Consider the following 18,262-nt stretch of genomic DNA (forward strand, 5'->3'; position numbering starts at 1 on the left):
ACACCAATCAGGCAACAACGCCTCTAAGAGGGGTACCTGCAGGTGATGAGATGACGGGCTGAAGAGGAATCGTGAGAGGCGGACTTGGGGGTTGCTGTGAATTGTACTGCAGATAAAGGGGTAACATGGCGGCCGCATGCTCCCCCGACCCCGCCGGATTGGAGAGAAGACTCTGTTTGGGCGCATCGGACAATTTTTCGTTTGATTCCAAAAAGTTCCGGATTCTGGAGTTGTGAGAGTAAGAACTTGAACCTCTACAGAAGGAATACCAGTAGAAATGACTTCACTGTATGCTCTCCTACCCACCACCTCTCCATCCACCTAACCCCGCAGTAGGCCAACACGACTCAAAATCGACATCCGGGATAATTGGACCAAAGAAGACTCTAGACTCCAGAAAGCACAAAAAGTCCTCTCCGACCTAATCGGCTATCAGATCCACAGTGAGCCGGAATGGCACATGCTATGGGCAGAGCTCCAACCAAACTTCCCGGATATGTCCACTTTCATCCCGAGCATCTGCGGCACAGTGACCGCCTGGTGTAACGCGCTTAGCACACTACTCGACGACGACGAAAACTCGGAATGTACAGAGCAGGTGCTGGAGGAGCTGTCAAAGACGAATGCATTGAAAATTCGACTCGAGGCACATAATATGTATATCTCAACTTCTTTGTGCACGAGAGCCGACGATTCAAGCAGGTCAGTGGCAAAGAAAGGCCAACAACCCGCTGGACACCCGACAAGAAGGCTTTCACCATCTTCCTCCCTAAAGCCGGGCCCTCATCTCCATCCACCATGGTGGGCGGCTTTAGCAGCGATTTTCTGTCCTGTTTCGAGCTGGAAGCAGCCCAACCTGTCCCACTAGCTGCCAGACCCGCCCTCCCTGACGACTCGTGGGCCGACATCGAAGTTGACAGCGCGAGCGGCAAGATAGAGACACGCGAAGAGAAGCCGTTCGCGTCGTCCGCGGCTCCGACTGCAAGTAAAACTGTTATCGATATCCTGCCCGACGTAAGCACGCTTGAGCGGCCAGAGTATCTGATGCTAAAGCCGCCTTATCATCTCATCATTTCACATAGCACGTACCAGAAGGAAATCATAGTGCAATGCAGCCATCCGCCGAGCTTGAAAGTCATCGAAGGCTATTTGAAGCGTTGGACGAAACGGGATAACAACACTGTTAACCGCGTAAGCTTTCCCAGTCTCATCTACCATTCTCCGCAAATCTGGCTATTAGACTAAAAACCCCTAACAGCCTCCTGCGGTGGTGATCAAATTGCAAGAATCCCCGTTTGGGTTGGGTCTTGTCTTTGACCGGCTGCATATTAGCATGCAGAATGCGCGCATGAATTATATGCTAAGCCCTACAATGTTGCTTTCGTTTGTGGAGGGCGTGCTGGGGTATAAGCTCACGTTTGGAAATGGTGATACTTGGACGTTCAGGAAAGAGACAGAGTTTAAGTCTTGAAATGTAACAAAGCAGAGAAAACTGGGTGAAAGAGTGCGAGAAGAGATAAAAAGGGAGAACTTATTAAGTTCAAATGTATCATCGTTTCATTGATTGGCTATTTATTCGTTAATTTAGCTCATCGAAGTCCTCCAGATTGGCGTAAAGCGCTGAAGAGTCATACAGGTATTCCAACTATATCCAGCCTTCATGATCCCAAATACACGTAAAATTGTCCGACGAGCTTGTCAATTTAAATTCTGCGGTTCAATATCTAGCATGTATTCAACATGCTGGTCAAAGCGCTCTTTTCGGCTGATGTAATGGTCAAGCTATACACCGACTTGACCTTAACCCACATCTTGGCATATGTGCAGTAGTACAAAGCTGACATGGTCATAACATGATTAGTTTATCATCTTCAATATTTAATCGGATGTGAAAGGGCGGTATACACTTACTCAATGGCGGCTTCCAGTCCTCAGGGCCCGAATCACCCTTTGATACATTGATGCTATCGGTCACGGCAAGTAACTGCGGATTGGTCAAGTCATTGGCGAAAGCTCGACGCCGAGCAGTGGTCCAAGATGCGGCGCCAGACTAGATTCAGGTCAGTTCAAGGTTAGGAAGCATTTAACAGGAGAGCAAGCACACCTTCCAGGCGTTCGATAGCGGAACAAGATGATCGATATCAACATCACTTGCCGCAGTCCAGGTGGCGCCATCGTATGGACTGTACCACGAACCACTAGTAGCAGCGCAGGAGGAGCTTTGGACCACGTTGGTGCCATCGCGCTTCAGGACAACCTCACGAGTATTGCAGGTTCTAGTCGGTTAGTTTTGCATTGTAGTTTGGGGGGCAGGGATATTACCCGCTCTGGGTGATCCAGTGAGGAAATAAAGCTCGGGAGTAGCCATCTTGCGATCCTTGAGTTGCAACAGTCAATGAGGCCAGCTCGCTCTTGGCGGTTGAGGCTGACGGGACGCCTGGTGGAGAAGGTGCGGGAGCGGGAGCGGCAAGGGCGTGGACAAGAGGTGTGGCGGTAAGGAAGCTGAAGACCATGAGGGCCTTCATCTTCGCTCAAGGTGCAGATAGATATCCTGATTAGAAGAAGGTATGAGATGTCCCTGAGAGCACTGAGGGAATCGCTCGTTGCAATCTATGCCGCCTCTTAAGTAAACATGATGCCAAGAGGAGCGCACAAAGTGCCAAGGCCCAGTGTTTATGACCACTGAGTTGAGCCGCTTCATTGGGTTTCGGGGAGGAATGAATAGCTTGGCAATGTCGTTGGACGGGGACGGATGGGTAGAAGATGAGAAAGGAGGACTTGGTGAACGGCACGCTGCGGGGGAATCACTTATCATTCGCTCCGGGGCAGGCTGTCCAAGAGTTAGCGACGCCGTCAGCTTCGCTACCAAGAGGCTGATAACGTAAGCAGTCATCGAGCTTGTAGAGTTGTGATAGCCTTGGTGGTAAGATTTAGTAGTAAGTTAAAGCTTCTAGTGGAAGTCAAGGATGTTTAGATCTGCGGCTAAGATCCGATTAGTTAATTATTCGCTAAGCAATAGAAATCTCTCGCTTAGCTACAGTAAATAAAGCATTTCCCCTAATATCCCTCCCACCCGCCGTAAACCCGTTCCCCCGTGTTAAAATTTACTATTTCATTACCTATATATAATGTAACGTATACTGCATTTTGAAGATAGTCCTGGAAGAGTTCTCTATACACGTTTCCTGCTTATATAAGCAGACTCCCTTTGTTCCTTTTTTAGTTTGTTTCCATAGCAATCACTTACTAATTGCTACACCATATAGGCCTAAAGGCCTATATGCGTCGTAGTTAGATTTCATTCTAATATCATTTAGTTTATTACATTTCACGCGTTAGCCAGGCAGTAGAACTTCTTCCTACTTCTCCTTATTAAATTCATAATCCACGTGTTACTTAACTCCTTTAGTACCATGTAGGGCTTATAAATTAACTACTTCCTCCCCTCTTCTAATTAGGGCGGTTAAGATAATTCTATATCGCGAGAGCCTCCTCTAGCTAATTCGAACTACGGCTATATCTTTCCTATAATCTCTACCTAATAATATACGGCAAGCTTACTAGTGGTCGATTCAGGTTGAATTTAGCCTATTACCCTATCCTTGTTCTTATTCCGGTTGTACTACTACCCCCGTTTCAGTTACATACCCCCCCTCCCTTTCCTATTCCAGACACCTACCTCATGTATAAATAGCTTCTTTTCTTCATAGTTGAATAGACAGAGTCCTCATTCTTTACTTACTCATTGGTGCACGGACCACCGATCGACAGTTATGCACAGCTTCTGATCTATAGCTTTAACTTTAACGAGCGGAAACGGCGTAGTTGATGATATCCCGTGGTTTGTATGATTGATTCCTGGGAAATACACGGCTTTGATAGAGTTTAGCTCCTAAGGAATGCCTGAAAACTATCTTCAACGCAGTTCTCAGGGATTTCAATCTAATTAACATGACTGCAGATGTTGTACAATTCAGAAGCCTTACCTAGCTCATAGAAATCCAGGGAAGCCAGCAGATATTTCTCATTGAAGCATCAAGCTTGTTATTGAAGAGGAAATGTGTGGAGATTGGATAGGCTCAGTTCAGTACCCTTGAATATTATTCTTGAAAGTAACATTGTAGCTGTAGTGATGCACCTATAAAATTTACAGGATCTGCACCCGTCTAGAAAGACCGACTTTCTCCACGGCCGGATTCTGCATCTCTTCAAAAAGAGGATCCAGTTGATGGTCCCATTTGATAAGCTTAATTTATTCTTCTAGGGAAAAGTCGTATTCTTTAAAGGCAGCCTTGAACGCCTCCGCATCTGCAACCTCCTCGTCTTGAGTCTGTCCACAATCATGCCAATCGATACGCTTCTCTAAACCTAGTAATTTTGCAAGCACTCGCCGCCCAAACTGGAGATCAAATCGGAATGAAGCGTCTATGGGAAGAGTGAGACTCGTGGTTTTACCATCGGCAGCTTGATCGCCATTACTACTTAGAGGATTCCAGATAAGCACTCTGAAGAAGTCGTTTGGCTCTTGTGACCCGTCTCCGATATCCTTCTTCTCAACCGCAGGGTATTTTTGATTCTCAGCTTCGACTTTGAAAGCAGCCTCTACTAGGCCGTGACGGATAAGGTTTGCGGAAACTGGAAGGAACTGCCAGTGTGTATGTACACCGCCAGCCCGACTAACTTCCCAAGTAACCGATCCAAGGTCCGTTCCAACTAACTTTTTAATCATCCTGTGAAGTGCACTTCTATATCGGTTCATCTCCCTGAATGTGTTGTTGCGAGATTCTTCCTCGATTGATGCTAGCGTGGGCGCATGTGTCAACGGGATGATGAGAATATGAGAAGGAAACCCAAGACTAGGGAACGTGGAAGACGTGCTAAGAGGCCCTTTGGCAGTTGTGAGATAAGAATCGTTCCCAATCGAGGTGATAAGATGAGTTGCAAGATTTGGATTTGAAAGGCAAAAGAAGCATTCAGCAGGCGTTGGCGGCGGTGCGCGCTGGCGTTTATGTGGACGTCGGTGATGGCCGTTATCCATAGAGAAGCGATATGATGATTCCTGATTGGGTAATGCAGGTCGCTTTTTCCCTGCAAATGACAAGGGCGATGCCGTTGTCCCAGATGGCACTGCTACTGGTGGAGCGGCGTTGGGGTCGAGAGAGAATGCATATATCCATTTCTGTTTCTTTGAGTTGCCGAAAGAGGCAAGGCTTATGAATCGGGTGATAGGATATACATCTGGAGATGCCTCGGTAGGTGTGTGGAAGAATGGTTCGCGCTCATAGAATGCGTTTGGAGACGTAGAGAAATGGTATCGTGGTTTCAAAACCATACATAGATCTGCAATGCATTGTTGATGTTCAGGCTCTCCTTCGTCAGAAGTGAAATCGACTTTAGACCCACTCCTTACACCGGCAGGCCATTGATTCGTTACAAATATGTCTGCGGTATTGGCGCCTCGCAATGCTCTTGCATCGTCCTCGCCGTATAAAGGCGGATGCTTTTCCTTTGATACCCCAGCAATTACATTAGGATCTAGTCTACCTCCTAATGCAACAATTCGAATACCTTCGGAAGTCTTGATGGTTGTGCGCTTGCCAAGAAAGTAAAGATTTGAGCAAACTTCGCCAGCAGAAGACTCGAGCTTTTGAATTATTGCTTCAGGGAGAGCATGACTGCCTAAAGCAAAATAGATTGGTAGCGGGATGCTGATTTTCTCATCAACGAGAGATTTGACATTTGCTTGATCTTCCGGAGTGCTTGTCAAAGGATCCGCGAACAGATCGCCAACGACGAGTGTGAAAGAGAAGGCATTTTTGGCATGTAAAGTCGATATCTTACTAAAAACTGCCGGGAATTGGCCATTGACCCCGCCGACTACCAGACTGTAACTTGGTTAGAAATTACGTGCGTAATCTTTCCAGGGATTTGATGAAGCGGATTTGGACGGCTCAGAACCAAGCTCACATATCAGCCGCCCGTAATTTCTCGCAATAATATACGAAAAGGGAACAGCGAGAATGGACAGACTTACATTTTTGAAGACATCTTGTGCTGGTTCAGCGTGTCTTCTTTCAAGTGTTTAGATTTCGTATGGTCGGAAACTTCGACGCCGAAACTCCGCGAAATCTTGGCACTGGCGACGATTTTTCGTACACTCCATTCCAGCATAAAAGCTTGACGGTCCAATTTTCACCATGGCGGCAATGTCGAGGGGACGTATGGAGAAGACTCCACGAGTCAGGAGGACAAAAGGCGGCACAGCCTCTTCCCGGAAGCATTATTTCGAATCTTTCTCACAACGCATCGCAAAGCTCAATATCGACCCAGTTCGCCGAGTTCGCCGCCCTACTGCCGATGATGCAGATATTACGACGACATTTTCGTACCTCAAGACTTCTTTCAACGAATGGAGAGACCTCAACCTCTCAGAAGGCTTCACCAGTTTCGCGCGAGAGGTCGCTCCGCTGTGTGAGAGCTTGCCGCAAATCCTCCACTATGACAATCGCATCATGGACCTGTTGGTTGGGTATATTGAGAAAGGAGATACTTGGAGTTTGGAGCCACTTCTGAGCCTTGTAGCACACTTTGCGCATGATCTTGGAGCACGGTTCGAGAAGCACTTTGCGCGGGCGGTCACTACAGTTACGCAAATAACAGCGAAGAATCAGGCTGCAGAAGTAATTGAATGGGGCTTCACATGCCTTGCTTGGTTGTTCAAATATCTCTCAAAACTGCTTGTACTGGACCTTCGGCCTCTTTTTGACCTCATGGCCCCTCTCCTTGGGAAACAAAATCAAAAGCCTTTTATTACAAGATTTGCTGCGGAAGCTTTGAGTTTCCTGGTCCGGAAAGCTGGTGCGGCTTTTCATCGGGATAAAAAACCGCTAGAGGCTATAATAAGACATATACTTGGGGATTTGGAAGAATCATGGAGGCAGGGCAATGTGGAACAGTACGAGATGGGCCTGATGGTCCTTTTTGCGGAGTCAGTCAAGGGCATTCAACGGGGGGTACACTCCAGTGGGCAGGTTATCTTTCAGGAACTATTGACACAAACATTCAATTCGTCATTTCTGATGCCTTCCACACAACAGCCCTCACCAGCGGAGAAAGTCTTCTGTGGCGTTCTGATTACATTGATTCATCATACTAATGCAGATACATTCAAACCCCTTCTTGGGGTTATGATGGAAAACCTGCAATCAGTTGAGCTAAATTCCTCCGAGATTATCCGTCTTTCTGCGCGACTTCTCTTTTTGGTTTCCGGTGCCAGGAAAGGTTCTCGTATTGAGGGCTGGACGCCCATACTGGAAAGACTCAACCGACTTATAAACGTCGTCAACCAAAAGGGGAGTGCCATAAGTTCCGCTATTCCGGACGTTCTGGCTGCATTTGCTGTGGTCATCCAAAGCTGCCCTCTCGATGTTGCAATTCCTTACATTCGTCTTCTTGAGACATTTACAGGAGAACTTTGGGAAGGCCATTTCTTACCATTTTGCAATTTCTTTGCAGATCTGGGCTCCGAACGATTTAAGAGTCTTCTGCTACCTCATTTCGAAAGGTTAGTGAACTTACCCGTGCCAACTATGAGTCACACTGAGACCGTGAACAGATTTATTTCCCTGAAATGGGATAAATACGGAGATAAACTCTGTCTTGTGCTACCAGAGATTTCGAAACTTGGCTACATTCTAGGGCACTCCCTTCTATTTCCACAAGGATGGCAGTATCACATAACCAAAGTGTATGAGGATCTGGCCAACACAGAATCCCATGAAAATGATGACCAGAATCTGGTTTATACTTGCAATGGGTTTTTGGCGGCTTTTCCAACATTTTCCATGGAGTCACAGCTCAAAGACAGTATATTCTCCGCCCTTACAAGAGTTCTCGACAACTTGCTCGAGTCTTCAGATCCTAGCCCCACCAGACCACGGGACCTCTTCGCCGCCGGAAATGCCTTCTCGTATCTTGCCCATGACGGTCAGCCTGCAAAGCTACGCAGGGAAGCATGGCCATTGCTATGCAAAATCTCCGCCATTTATGCAAATCGCCTCGCCTTCTGGCAAGGGCTGCTACCGTTCGTAGTGGAGAAATCACAAGAACTGGAATTGGAAGGTCTGCATATCGAACTACTCATGAGTGCCTTGATGGCATGTCTAGGGTCTCCTTCCCACGAACTACGGCTTATAGCTCTTGAGATTATCAGCATCATCACTTCCACCATTGAAGATGAGCAAAATGATATCATTGCAACAGCTCTGTTGATTGAGCAGACCCCTCTTAACATACAGACTGCGCGCTCTATCTCTATGCACGTTAGGAAACTTGCCTCAAGCTACAAAACCGTGCACTCGAATGGATGGTTGGCGAAAGCAATCCCCATATATTGCTTCGGACTTCTACACGTGAAATTCTCACAGGTTTGGGACGATTCTTGCGCCGCTTTGAAAGATATCTGTGAGACGAAGGAAGGTGAAAACATTGTCTCACAAATTGCTTTCAAATGGCTGAACAGCTCTGCTGATATTCCTTATACCACTCCATCTTCTCAACAGGAAGAAATCAAATCCACTAGAAATATCACAGAATTCGAATGCTCAAATATAGCTCACATTTCCGAGAAAGCCAGCCGCATCCAGACCTCGTTCCAAGATACTTCGCTTCGGCTAAGGATACTCTTTAACTTTCAACATCAACCAACTGCGTTTTTCACTTCTTCTAGCAGGGCCCAAGCTCTGCGTGTTTTGAACGGAATTCCCCAAATCGCCGAGAAGCACTCTCGTCTGCTAGTCCCAGTCCTACTTGACTGGGTCAACAACACAGACACTGGGCTAGTACAAGAGCATGAAGTTAAGGACAGGGATCAAGCCCTGGGCAGCTTCAATATAAAATGGGCACGAAAGGACCAAAAGGCCATGCTCTCCTTATTTGCACAATTTACGAATCCCAAAGTCTTATACAAGACGAACGAGGTCTATTCTGCCCTTCTTTCTCTCCTTGGAAATGGTGATGTGGAGATCCAAAAGTCAGCGCTCAAAGCAATTTTAACGTGGAAAAACGCTGGAATTAATCGCTACAAAGAGAATCTCTTCAATCTTCTCGATGACGCCAGGTTTAGGGAACAAATATCCGTGTTCTTAGATGTTGGTGAGGATGACAGCGATTTACAAAAAGAACATCGTGATACATTGATGCCAATAATTCTTCGATTGCTCTACGGCAAAGTCATTACTCGTTCGGGTTCGGCGAGTGGCAGAAGAGGGCAGGAATCTAAACGCAAAGCCGTGTTCATAGCATTGACCAGATTCGGGGACGGTGCCCTCGAACAGTTCTTACGGATTGCCTTGGGGCCTCTAGACGGAATTTTAATTATTCGAAACCAGGGCCTGAACGAAGATACGCTCCAACAGGAGTTGCTTAGCCCAAGGAAGCAAGTGGGTCTTCTCAATATGCTGGAGGATTTGCTCGAAACTCTGCAAACCACACTCGCCCCGTTTGCTACTCAGGTCGTTGATCCTCTTCTTTATTGCTTGATCCGGGCTTCGCGCAGTGTCACCCGTGCTGTAGAGTATGATACGCCCATAGAGACTTCTGAGAATGTCCAACTCTCTCTTCTCAAGTCGATCCGGCAAATAGGGTTCCATTCTCTTAATATATTGTTCGAAAGTTGTCCGGAGTTCTCTTGGACATCATATATCCCTGGGATTCTCGAGGAGCTGGTGGAACCGAAGCTTGAACAACTCCCCATCGAGACAGCGCAGTCTGTCTCCGGCATTCTCCGGCTCTTTGCTGCTTGGGGAAAATCTCTCAAAACAGCTTCATTCCTAGTCGAGCACAATCAAGGCATATTACCCAAGGTTGCTGAATGTCTGGAAGTTCCTTCAGCTAAAGATGAGGTGAAACTCTTTGTGCTAAATGAGATTTTAAGAAGCATCATCAAGCTTACCACCAGCCATGATCAAGACGCACAGTCAACCTCCCACAAAGAGCAGCAGGAGAATGTTCGCAAGCACATATTACAACCTTGTGCAAATGATTTTCTTATTCACATTGGAAACCTCCTACGCAAGAGCCCTAGCAAAGATCTACTTGAGGCTGGTGTACGGAGCGTTGCAGAGCTAGCGCCTTTTGTCGAAGGATCTTCCGAATCTCGTAGCATGATTGAAATAGCGGCCTTCCTCCTGCGGCAGCCTTCCAAGAGAGTCAATCCAAGGACAAAAAGTGATCTTTTGAGGATTCTCCATGAGTTCGTACCACGTTGTGACCGTAAGACACAGGATGAGCTATTTAACAATATTTTCGATGTGACCTGCTCTCTCTTTTCTTTCTTCCAGGACCGACCAAGTCGGACAGTTCTCAGTGATATCATAAGAGACCTTTCCGAGAGCCATGCGGATCTTCAAGAAATTTCTAATCTTTGTGAAGATCTTAATTCCTATTCTACATCTAGACTAGGCGAACCAGATTTTGAGCGCCGCTCCAAAGCCTTCAGCACTGTTAACGAGGACAAATATCTAGCTTATTCTTCCAGGCAGTGGCAGCCACTTGTGTTCAACATGCTTTACTATATTAAGGATGCCGAGGAGCTCAGCATTAGAGCTAACGCTTCTTTTTCACTTCGCCGTTTTATTGACGCTGCCAATAGTTCAAGTGGTGTAGGAGCTGATGATTTCAAAAAAATCATCTCGCTAGCAATTCTACCCGGTCTTCAAAATGGCGTTCGCGAATCCTCAGAGCTAGTCAGAGTAGAGTACCTAACTGTACTTGCTCACCTTGTAAGAAGCTTTCCTAGCTGGCCTGTCGTGAGTGACCTGCATATCCTTCTTGCAGGAGATGATGAGGAAGCTTCATTCTTCACCAACATCCTACATATCCAGCAGCATCGGCGCTTACGCGCTCTTCGACGCCTTGCCATGGAAGCCCAGTCAGGGAAGCTAGAGAGTAGCAATATCAGTCATCTTTTCATACCCTTGTTGGAACATTTTATTTTCGACAAACCCGACGATGAAGGTGCGCACCACCTTGCAGCAGAGACGATCAGCACCATAGGCGCTTTGGCCGAATGGCTCGAATGGCCTCAGTACCGGGTTCTTCTACGGAGGTTTACGAGCTACATTCAAAGCAAAGAGGACATGGAGAAGACAATCATTAAGCTACTTAGCACCATTATGGATAGTCTTAGTCGCGCCGGACAATCTAAGGGCTATATAACGTTCGATCTAGCCAACGAAAAAACATCTTATGGTTGTACAGTCGCCAGTGGCACCGAAATGGAAATTGACGTACCCCAATCGAAGCTTTCAAAAACTCTCCCAAGCCAAGAGAAGCTTTCCGATGACCTCACTCGCAACATTTTGCCCCCACTTACGGCGTTCCTGCACAACAAGGACGAATCTACCGTCAGCCTTCGCGTTCCAATGGCAGTTGCAGTAGCCAAGATCCTCCGCATGCTACCCCCTGAAGAGTTTTCCACGCGACTGCCTCCTGTTCTAACGGATGTCTGCCATATCCTGAGAAGCAAGTCCCAGGATGCTAGAGATATGACAAGGAAAACCCTAGCTGATATCTCTGCTTTGATTGGCCCGGCATACTTTGGATTTGTCTTGAGGGAACTACGAAGTGCATTGCAGCGTGGATATCAATTGCATGTTTTATCATTCACAGTTCATTCAATCCTCATCTCAATGGCAGCTACTTCTAAGCCCGGAGACCTCGACTATTGCCTCCGCGAAATCGTCGCAGTTATCATGGATGACATCTTTGGCGTAGCTGGTCAGGAGAAAGATGCAGAGGATTACATTAGCAAGATGAAAGAAGTAAAAAGCAGCAAGAGTTTCGACTCCATGGAGCTTATCGCGAAGAATACGACCCTCGGTCATCTTACGGAACTCATTCGGCCTACAAGGGCCTTGCTTCTCGAGAAACTCGACTTGAAAATGGTTAAGAAAATCGACGAGCTGATCCGGCGCGTTGGGTTAGGGATACTTCATAACGAAGCTGTCAAGGACCGAAATGTGCTAGTTTTCTGTTACGAAATCATTCAAGAAGCCTACAAGGCTGGTGCAGAGCCAGACAGACCAAAGGAAGAAGATCACAGAACCAAAAGATATCTAATCAACATGNAAGGTGCCAACAAGTCGGGCAACAGAGGCTCAAGCACTTCATATATCCATAAAATGATTCGATTTGCTTTGGATGTCCTAAGGACCGTGTTGCATAAACATGAAGAGCTCCAAACCCCACAGAACATTGCAGGCTTCGTACCGATTGTTGGTGATGCTCTATTACAAGACCAAGAAGAAGTGCAAATGTCAGTAATCCGACTTCTTACAACAATCATCAAAGTTCCCTTACCCGCGATTGACGAAAACGCCCCCGTTTATGTCTCGGAAGCCGTCCGAACCATCAAAGCAGCAGCTTCTACAAACAGCGAGCTCGCACAAGCTGCATTGAAACTAATCTCCGCAATCCTTCGGGAACGCCGCAGTGTTGCCGTCAAGGAAAAAGACCTTGCCTACCTACTCAAGCGACTAAAACCCGACCTCGAAGAGCCCGACCGCCAAGGCGTAACCTTTAACTTCCTAAAAGCAGTTATGGCACGGAAAATTGTCATAGCGGAAGTCTATGAAGTATTAGATTCGATTGCCGCAATAATGGTCACTAATCATACAAGGACCGCGAGAGACTTAGCCCGGAGTGTGTATTTCCAGTTCCTCGTGGAGTACCCACAAGGCGAGGAAAGACTTAGGAAGCAACTGGCATTCCTTGTAAAGAATTTAGGTTACAAATACGTTGAGGGGAGGCAGTCCGTTATGGAAGCGCTCCATTTGATTCTCACGAAGGTCGGCGATAACCTAATTCAGGATATCTTGGGTACCGTCTTTGTGCCCTTGGTTATGGTTACGATTAATGATGACTCCAGCGAGTGCCGGGAAATGGCGGGTGCTTTAGTCAAGAGAGTATTCGAACGAGCAGATTCCGGAAAGACAAAGACCTTTATCTCCCTTCTCCGAACGTGGCTGGAACAAGACGACCAGCCCTTGCTCAAACGTGTTGCCCTGCAATGCTGGATTCTTTACTTCGAGGCTACAGAAGGCAAAGCAAAAGAAGCCCCGTTTGTTCTAGAGCAACTGGACGAAGTCCTGAGTGAAGCAACAGAGCGACAAGAAGACAAAGACTGGGAGCTAATCTACTATGCACTGCAAGCTTTCTCGAAGTTATGTAAACTTTCTCCAAACAAGACTTTTGTCCCGGACATGGATGATTTGTGGTGTGCCGTTCGTTTCTGCTTATCATTCCCACATGCCTGGGTCAAACTTTCCGCTGCCAGGTTGGTGGGCATGTACTTTGCAGACTTCGCAAGCGCAAATTCTGAGAATGGCCTGGGCTCCGTTCCATTGCGCGGATCTAGAGGGCTGCTGCTCAGTGACGAGGATATGCTCTACATCGCGAGTGCTAGTTTAAGAACGCTACGCGTACCAGGCGTGAGCGAAGAGCTATGCACCCAGACTGTACGAAATCTCGCTTTCCTTGCGCGGTGCTTTGCTGTCAACGATCTCAGATGGGGTCGGCGAGCAGTTGCTGAGCATAGGGACCACGGAGCCGGGGAAAACGAATCTGAGGACGAAGATGAACCTGAGGACGAACAAGAAATCAATGATGCTGTTCCGATAGTAGACTCCACTGCCCTTCACCGCCTTCTCACACGCCTCACCATTCTCTTACGCCACGAACCGGTTAACACTCGGTCACCTGCGCTGTACCCCAAAACGGCTATCATTACACTCCTCCTCACTCTGTGTTCTATCCTTCCCATTCCATCATTGACCGTGTCCCTCCATTACGTCCTTACGCCTCTACACACGCTCACCGATCCTGCAACAACTGTCCCACACTCAACCGACGAATCTTTCAATGAAGCATATAAATCACTGACAGAAAAAGCGCAAGAGGTGATGAGTGTACTGCAAAAGCGGATGGGGACCACAGAGTATGTGACGTTGCTCCAAGGCGTACAGAAGGGGATCCGGGACAGGAGAGAGGGCAGAAGGGCGAAACGGAGGATCGAGGCGGTCAGCATGCCAGAGAAGGCTGGCCAGGAGAAGAGGAGACGGCAGGATGTTAAGAGAGCGAAGAGGAAAGAGAAGGGATTAGAGGCGAGGGGAAGAAGGAGAGGGTGGTAAGCAATTGGATGCTGCATGATAGGCGTTCGGGATGGGAAGCTAAGGTTTGTGGGCTGGTTTGCTTGGTGCTGGATACTGTTCATTTATGTTCCGAAAAGCGATGATGAATAAAACTTGTATATCAAGAGATGCTTTCTCTCACCCGTAAATTAGTAAATTTGTATTAGACCAAGTGATAATATCCGAAAGCTAAAATACATAAACTCTAGGTTTTATCTCGTATTGCAAGAAAAATGACGTCCTACGCTCAAGACTTCCTCGAGCATCTGGCTACCTATTAGACTCACAACCCATCCACATACACCATGTAGGAGGGAGGAGATAAAACGCATCTGAATGTTTTTTTTTGCTGAGGCAAAATATTCCCTGAAAAGGCCTCATTATAGAAGATGCTGTCAAAATCATAAACTTCTAAAGTCAGTCAGAATGGTCAAGTTGCAACGTCACTTTACTGATTCTTAGGAATCTATGCCATTTCAATAAATTTATCTCTCTAACTAGAAATATAATGGAATAAATGGTGATGATGACCGTACAATTTACAAGAGCAGATTGCCCAGGAACTTGAAGAAAAGCTCACCCCTCCTTTACAGTCAGATACATGTAGTTATTATGTTTTGGTGCTGCTGCAACCGCTATGTAGAAAAGGCTTCGTCTGCTGTCGCGTCTGAGGCTTTCTTTCTTATTTGCCGGAGAAACCCAAAAAAATTAAAAGGTTGCCCAGTGGTAGGACTCACCCACCTCCATCGCGCAACTCCACGCTGCATCGTCGATAGAGGTACCTGGTGATCCGGGGACCGCGATACTTGCGTTACGACCGCTAAACCACACCAGGTGTCTAATTGAGGTAGGGGTATATTTAGACAATTGACGTTACATTTGAGATTGCAACAAGAAGGTGAATCGCTAGTCGTAGACCCACAAGTGAAATGGCCATAACATAAGAATAAGCCACCTCTAACTAACAAATAGGTATCTCGGCTCCTAAAAATACTTGTTCGAAGCCTGAGTGCTTTGAGATTGCGATGGCTCGTAATCATTTGTTTCACGGTCTTCCTCAGACTCTTCATCATCGGCCTCTCTATCGTCATCTACACTTATGGATTCGGAGTCTTCTTCAGCGTCATTGGTTTCCCAATCTTCATCTACGCTGACAGATTCATACTCTTTCTCATCATAAAGATGTCCTGGCGGCAACCTCACCCTCATGAGATACGTTTTGCCTTGCACTTGAATGCGGTAACCATCTCTGGCATGTAAAGGGTTGGGAGTAGGTTGGGGTTTGGCGAGGTTCGGGGTAAGTTCGAATTCTGGAGATTTTGAGCCGAGAGGTTCAGGAGAATCCCTTCGTTGTCTTTGGCCCGGATAGGCCTTGTCCTTGCTTTGGGGGTCATTGTCTCTAAGAATGTTCGTATTTTGGAGGTGTAAGGAAGGGTTGAAAGGAAATGGTTTTTGTTCTCGATTGGCTCCTACGTGCACAACTACAGATGGCGTTGAGCCGCCTCGAGTTTGCACATGTTGAGAACGTTCGATAGGCAACCTATTGAGCTGTGAATCCGTAATTAGGGAAGGGACGTTTGGAAACCTCTCTGAATATAGGTTTGCGTTTACGTAGGACGGGGCTTGCGGGAATGCTCGTGGTTCAACCGTCTTATTAGAAATTCCGGCAAAAATTCCCGCAAAAGGGTTAGACCCATTCCCAGCCGGCTTCTGAAGCTCCTGGAGTAGTTTCGAATGCTCCGCGCGGAACAATTCTTGCAAGAGCGCGGCAAGGCGAAATTGCTCTACTGAGGAGTCTGGTTGGCCAATATTTAAGTCGTCTAATCGTTTTTGTGTGCTGTTGACAATAGATTGCACTCCTTGAATATGTTTGACATTCTCCGCATTTGTAGACTCCAAATTAATTATCTCCTGGCTGTTCATTCCTGAAAGGTGTCGAAACTTCCATTGATCGATATACATTGAAAGCTGCGGTCGGAGTACTCGCATGGCCCATGTGTGCAGGTTGTTAAGTATGGTGCGAAGTTGGATAACATCCCAAGTTATAGTCATGTCACCCTTCCAAATGCAAGCCATATGCTTCGCCACTCAAGTCAGTGAGTTCTTTCCTATCAGATATTTATACTCACATGACCGTAGATATCACCACTACTATTCGGATACTCGTGACTTTGATTGAAAGAATAAGCTATCCAGATGCGCACCTCAGGTCCAATAGCTGTCATTATAACGATTGGGGGTACATGCTGTTGTTTAAGCTTGTTCTCCGCATATCTTGCCGCATTCTCAAACATTTTTAGGGTACCTGAAGCCGCATTTGCTGCCTGGCAATAGCAATACTCTTGCGCATTAATTGGTGGATTGTCCTTTTTCAGTTCCACGATTAGCCACGGATAACAGTACAGCTCAGATTCATCCGTTTTCCCCGCTGCAGATTTTTGGAGCTCCTTTCTCGTGCTTGGTTCGAGCCCGTGCTTAGCAAGTTCGGCAAGGATGGTTGAAGTAAAGTTTTCAACAAATTGGTCTTTCCGAAGGCTTGGAAAGCATCCTAAGTTGTTGGTTTTCAGTAGATCAGATTTACTCAAGAACGTCCGTGTAAATGAGGAGTTTGGAGGTTCCGCATTCCCCAATCCGTAAATAGGGAAGTGAAACACGAAGTCTGGCTTTGGTGTTGTTAGTCCTGGCTTAAGCCTACGAAAATCATCTATTTTCGTCCATAAATTGTTCTCTGCCCTAGCGAAAACTTAGCAAGTTCTCGCAGGAACACGGAAGAGTCTTACAGGACAAACTGTTCGTAAAAAAGATTGCCTCGAGTGAGTCTATTAAGTAGTTAGCCCGTTTTGAGTTGAGAGCGGTTTAGTTAAACCAACCGTCTGTTAACTTGTTCATTCAAAACACAATCCCGCCCGAGATGGTTAAAGATGTGTTTTTGAAAGAATGCATTCCATTTGTTTTCCTGGTAGCCTCTTTGGTTGAGATCTTGCGCATTCTTCCTTGTTTCTCCGCAATCCCATAGGAACAACTCTCGTTGCCGTTTGTATAATTTGCATTCGTCTTCGCGATTCGGATTGTCCACACTATGAAACCAGTGCGAATCTTTGAGGGTAGCGATCTGAGCTTCACTTAAAATGCTCCTCGAGGCTAGATATGTCTTGTCACTTTCACAGAGTATACAAGTGAAGTCGAGCAGAATTTCGCGAAGCGCATCCACACGACTTGGTAGTTGGAGAATCCATGTCGCGAATGTAGGATTCCTGAGGTAGCTGCTTTGTGGTATCGATGGATTGGAAAGGATGCTGTCCTTAAAACCAAGGAACTCAACTTGGCGTTCTTCGAAGATCGGATCTGTGGTATAGTAAATGTTGTGAGAGCGAAGAGCTTCTCTGTGCAGCTTTTTAGAACCTTCCATACAAAAAAGAGGGAGTTGGTATTGGTAGTAGATGTGCAGATTTTGTGGATGTTCATGGAATCGACGAGTAAGTTTGTTCGGAGTTGAATCAAAAACCCGAGGAACTACGAAGCGCATTCGGTTTGAGGTGGCGCGAAGAAGTACCAAATCTGAGATGAGTGCTGTGCCGCATGCCGGCTAATTACTTATTGAAGCTCTAGCAGCGTCGCTAGCGCAACGCCACACACCTAATTTTGCTTTCTGCGTAATCGATCGGCCTCCTTTAACACGTCAATTTGGGTCCTCAGGTTATCGATAAGGATTAACCAATCAGATCAGCTAAATTTGGTGCCCCGTACTCAGGAATATGAGGCTACCATGTGTGTTTAAAGCCTTCCAGTAGCCTTTGATAGCCGGTTCTATAGTAATTCCTATATGAATAAGTACTCCGAAGTACGCGTAGAGTTCCTGCCTGCATATTAACTCTCATGTGCGTGGGTATTCTACTTCCTTATCTGGCGGATAGAGCTCCGCGTTCTTGTTTATCTACTCTATAAGCTTATCTATAATCTCATCCGTAAAAGATAGTCTAACTCTTAGGTGTTTCCACATTATGATGCAGTAGTAGGTTGCTTAATTTTTTCGCTTAGATTCAAGACACTCAGTTTATTTCTTCGTGATGCAC

General features: G+C 46.5%; 5 protein-coding genes across 5 annotated transcripts; 2 read left to right on the forward strand and 3 right to left on the reverse strand.

Moving 5' to 3' along the window:
• Nucleotides 1-277: 277 nt before the first annotated feature.
• K441DRAFT_679402 (uncharacterized protein) lies at nucleotides 278-1,471 on the forward strand (the record flags this gene model as incomplete). The annotated part of the gene is made up of 4 exons (XM_067651258.1): nucleotides 278-288; nucleotides 337-598; nucleotides 703-1,191; nucleotides 1,259-1,471. The coding sequence occupies 4 exons, from the start codon at nucleotides 278-280 to the stop codon at nucleotides 1,469-1,471; spliced, it is 975 nt and encodes a 324-aa protein (XP_067501184.1).
• A 253-nt stretch (nucleotides 1,472-1,724) lies between these two features.
• On the reverse strand, nucleotides 1,725-2,513 carry K441DRAFT_573676 (uncharacterized protein; the record flags this gene model as incomplete). The annotated part of the gene is made up of 4 exons (XM_067644062.1): nucleotides 1,725-1,837; nucleotides 1,912-2,050; nucleotides 2,105-2,276; nucleotides 2,323-2,513. 4 exons carry the CDS (start codon nucleotides 2,511-2,513, stop codon nucleotides 1,725-1,727), a joined length of 615 nt encoding a protein of 204 aa, XP_067501185.1.
• Nucleotides 2,514-4,252: 1,739 nt separating this feature from the next.
• Nucleotides 4,253-6,048, reverse strand: K441DRAFT_688706 (uncharacterized protein; the record flags this gene model as incomplete). The annotated part of the gene is made up of 2 exons (XM_067652222.1): nucleotides 4,253-5,885; nucleotides 6,035-6,048. The coding sequence occupies 2 exons, from the start codon at nucleotides 6,046-6,048 to the stop codon at nucleotides 4,253-4,255; spliced, it is 1,647 nt and encodes a 548-aa protein (XP_067501186.1).
• Nucleotides 6,049-6,147: 99 nt separating this feature from the next.
• On the forward strand, nucleotides 6,148-14,399 carry K441DRAFT_664204 (HEAT repeat protein-like protein). The gene is made up of 2 exons (XM_067649317.1): nucleotides 6,148-7,564; nucleotides 7,616-14,399. The coding sequence occupies exons 1-2, from the start codon at nucleotides 6,198-6,200 to the stop codon at nucleotides 14,187-14,189; spliced, it is 7,941 nt and encodes a 2,646-aa protein (XP_067501187.1). The 5' UTR covers nucleotides 6,148-6,197; the 3' UTR covers nucleotides 14,190-14,399.
• Nucleotides 14,400-15,173: 774 nt separating this feature from the next.
• On the reverse strand, nucleotides 15,174-17,598 carry K441DRAFT_679406 (uncharacterized protein; the record flags this gene model as incomplete). The annotated part of the gene is made up of 3 exons (XM_067651259.1): nucleotides 15,174-16,268; nucleotides 16,319-16,880; nucleotides 17,060-17,598. The coding sequence occupies 3 exons, from the start codon at nucleotides 17,596-17,598 to the stop codon at nucleotides 15,174-15,176; spliced, it is 2,196 nt and encodes a 731-aa protein (XP_067501188.1).
• Between the last annotated feature and the right edge of the window lie 664 nt (nucleotides 17,599-18,262).

The sequence above is a fragment of the Cenococcum geophilum genome (assembly GCF_001692895.1).
Source record: "Cenococcum geophilum 1.58 unplaced genomic scaffold K441scaffold_37, whole genome shotgun sequence".
Classification (NCBI taxonomy): Eukaryota; Fungi; Ascomycota; class Dothideomycetes; order Gloniales; family Gloniaceae; genus Cenococcum; species Cenococcum geophilum.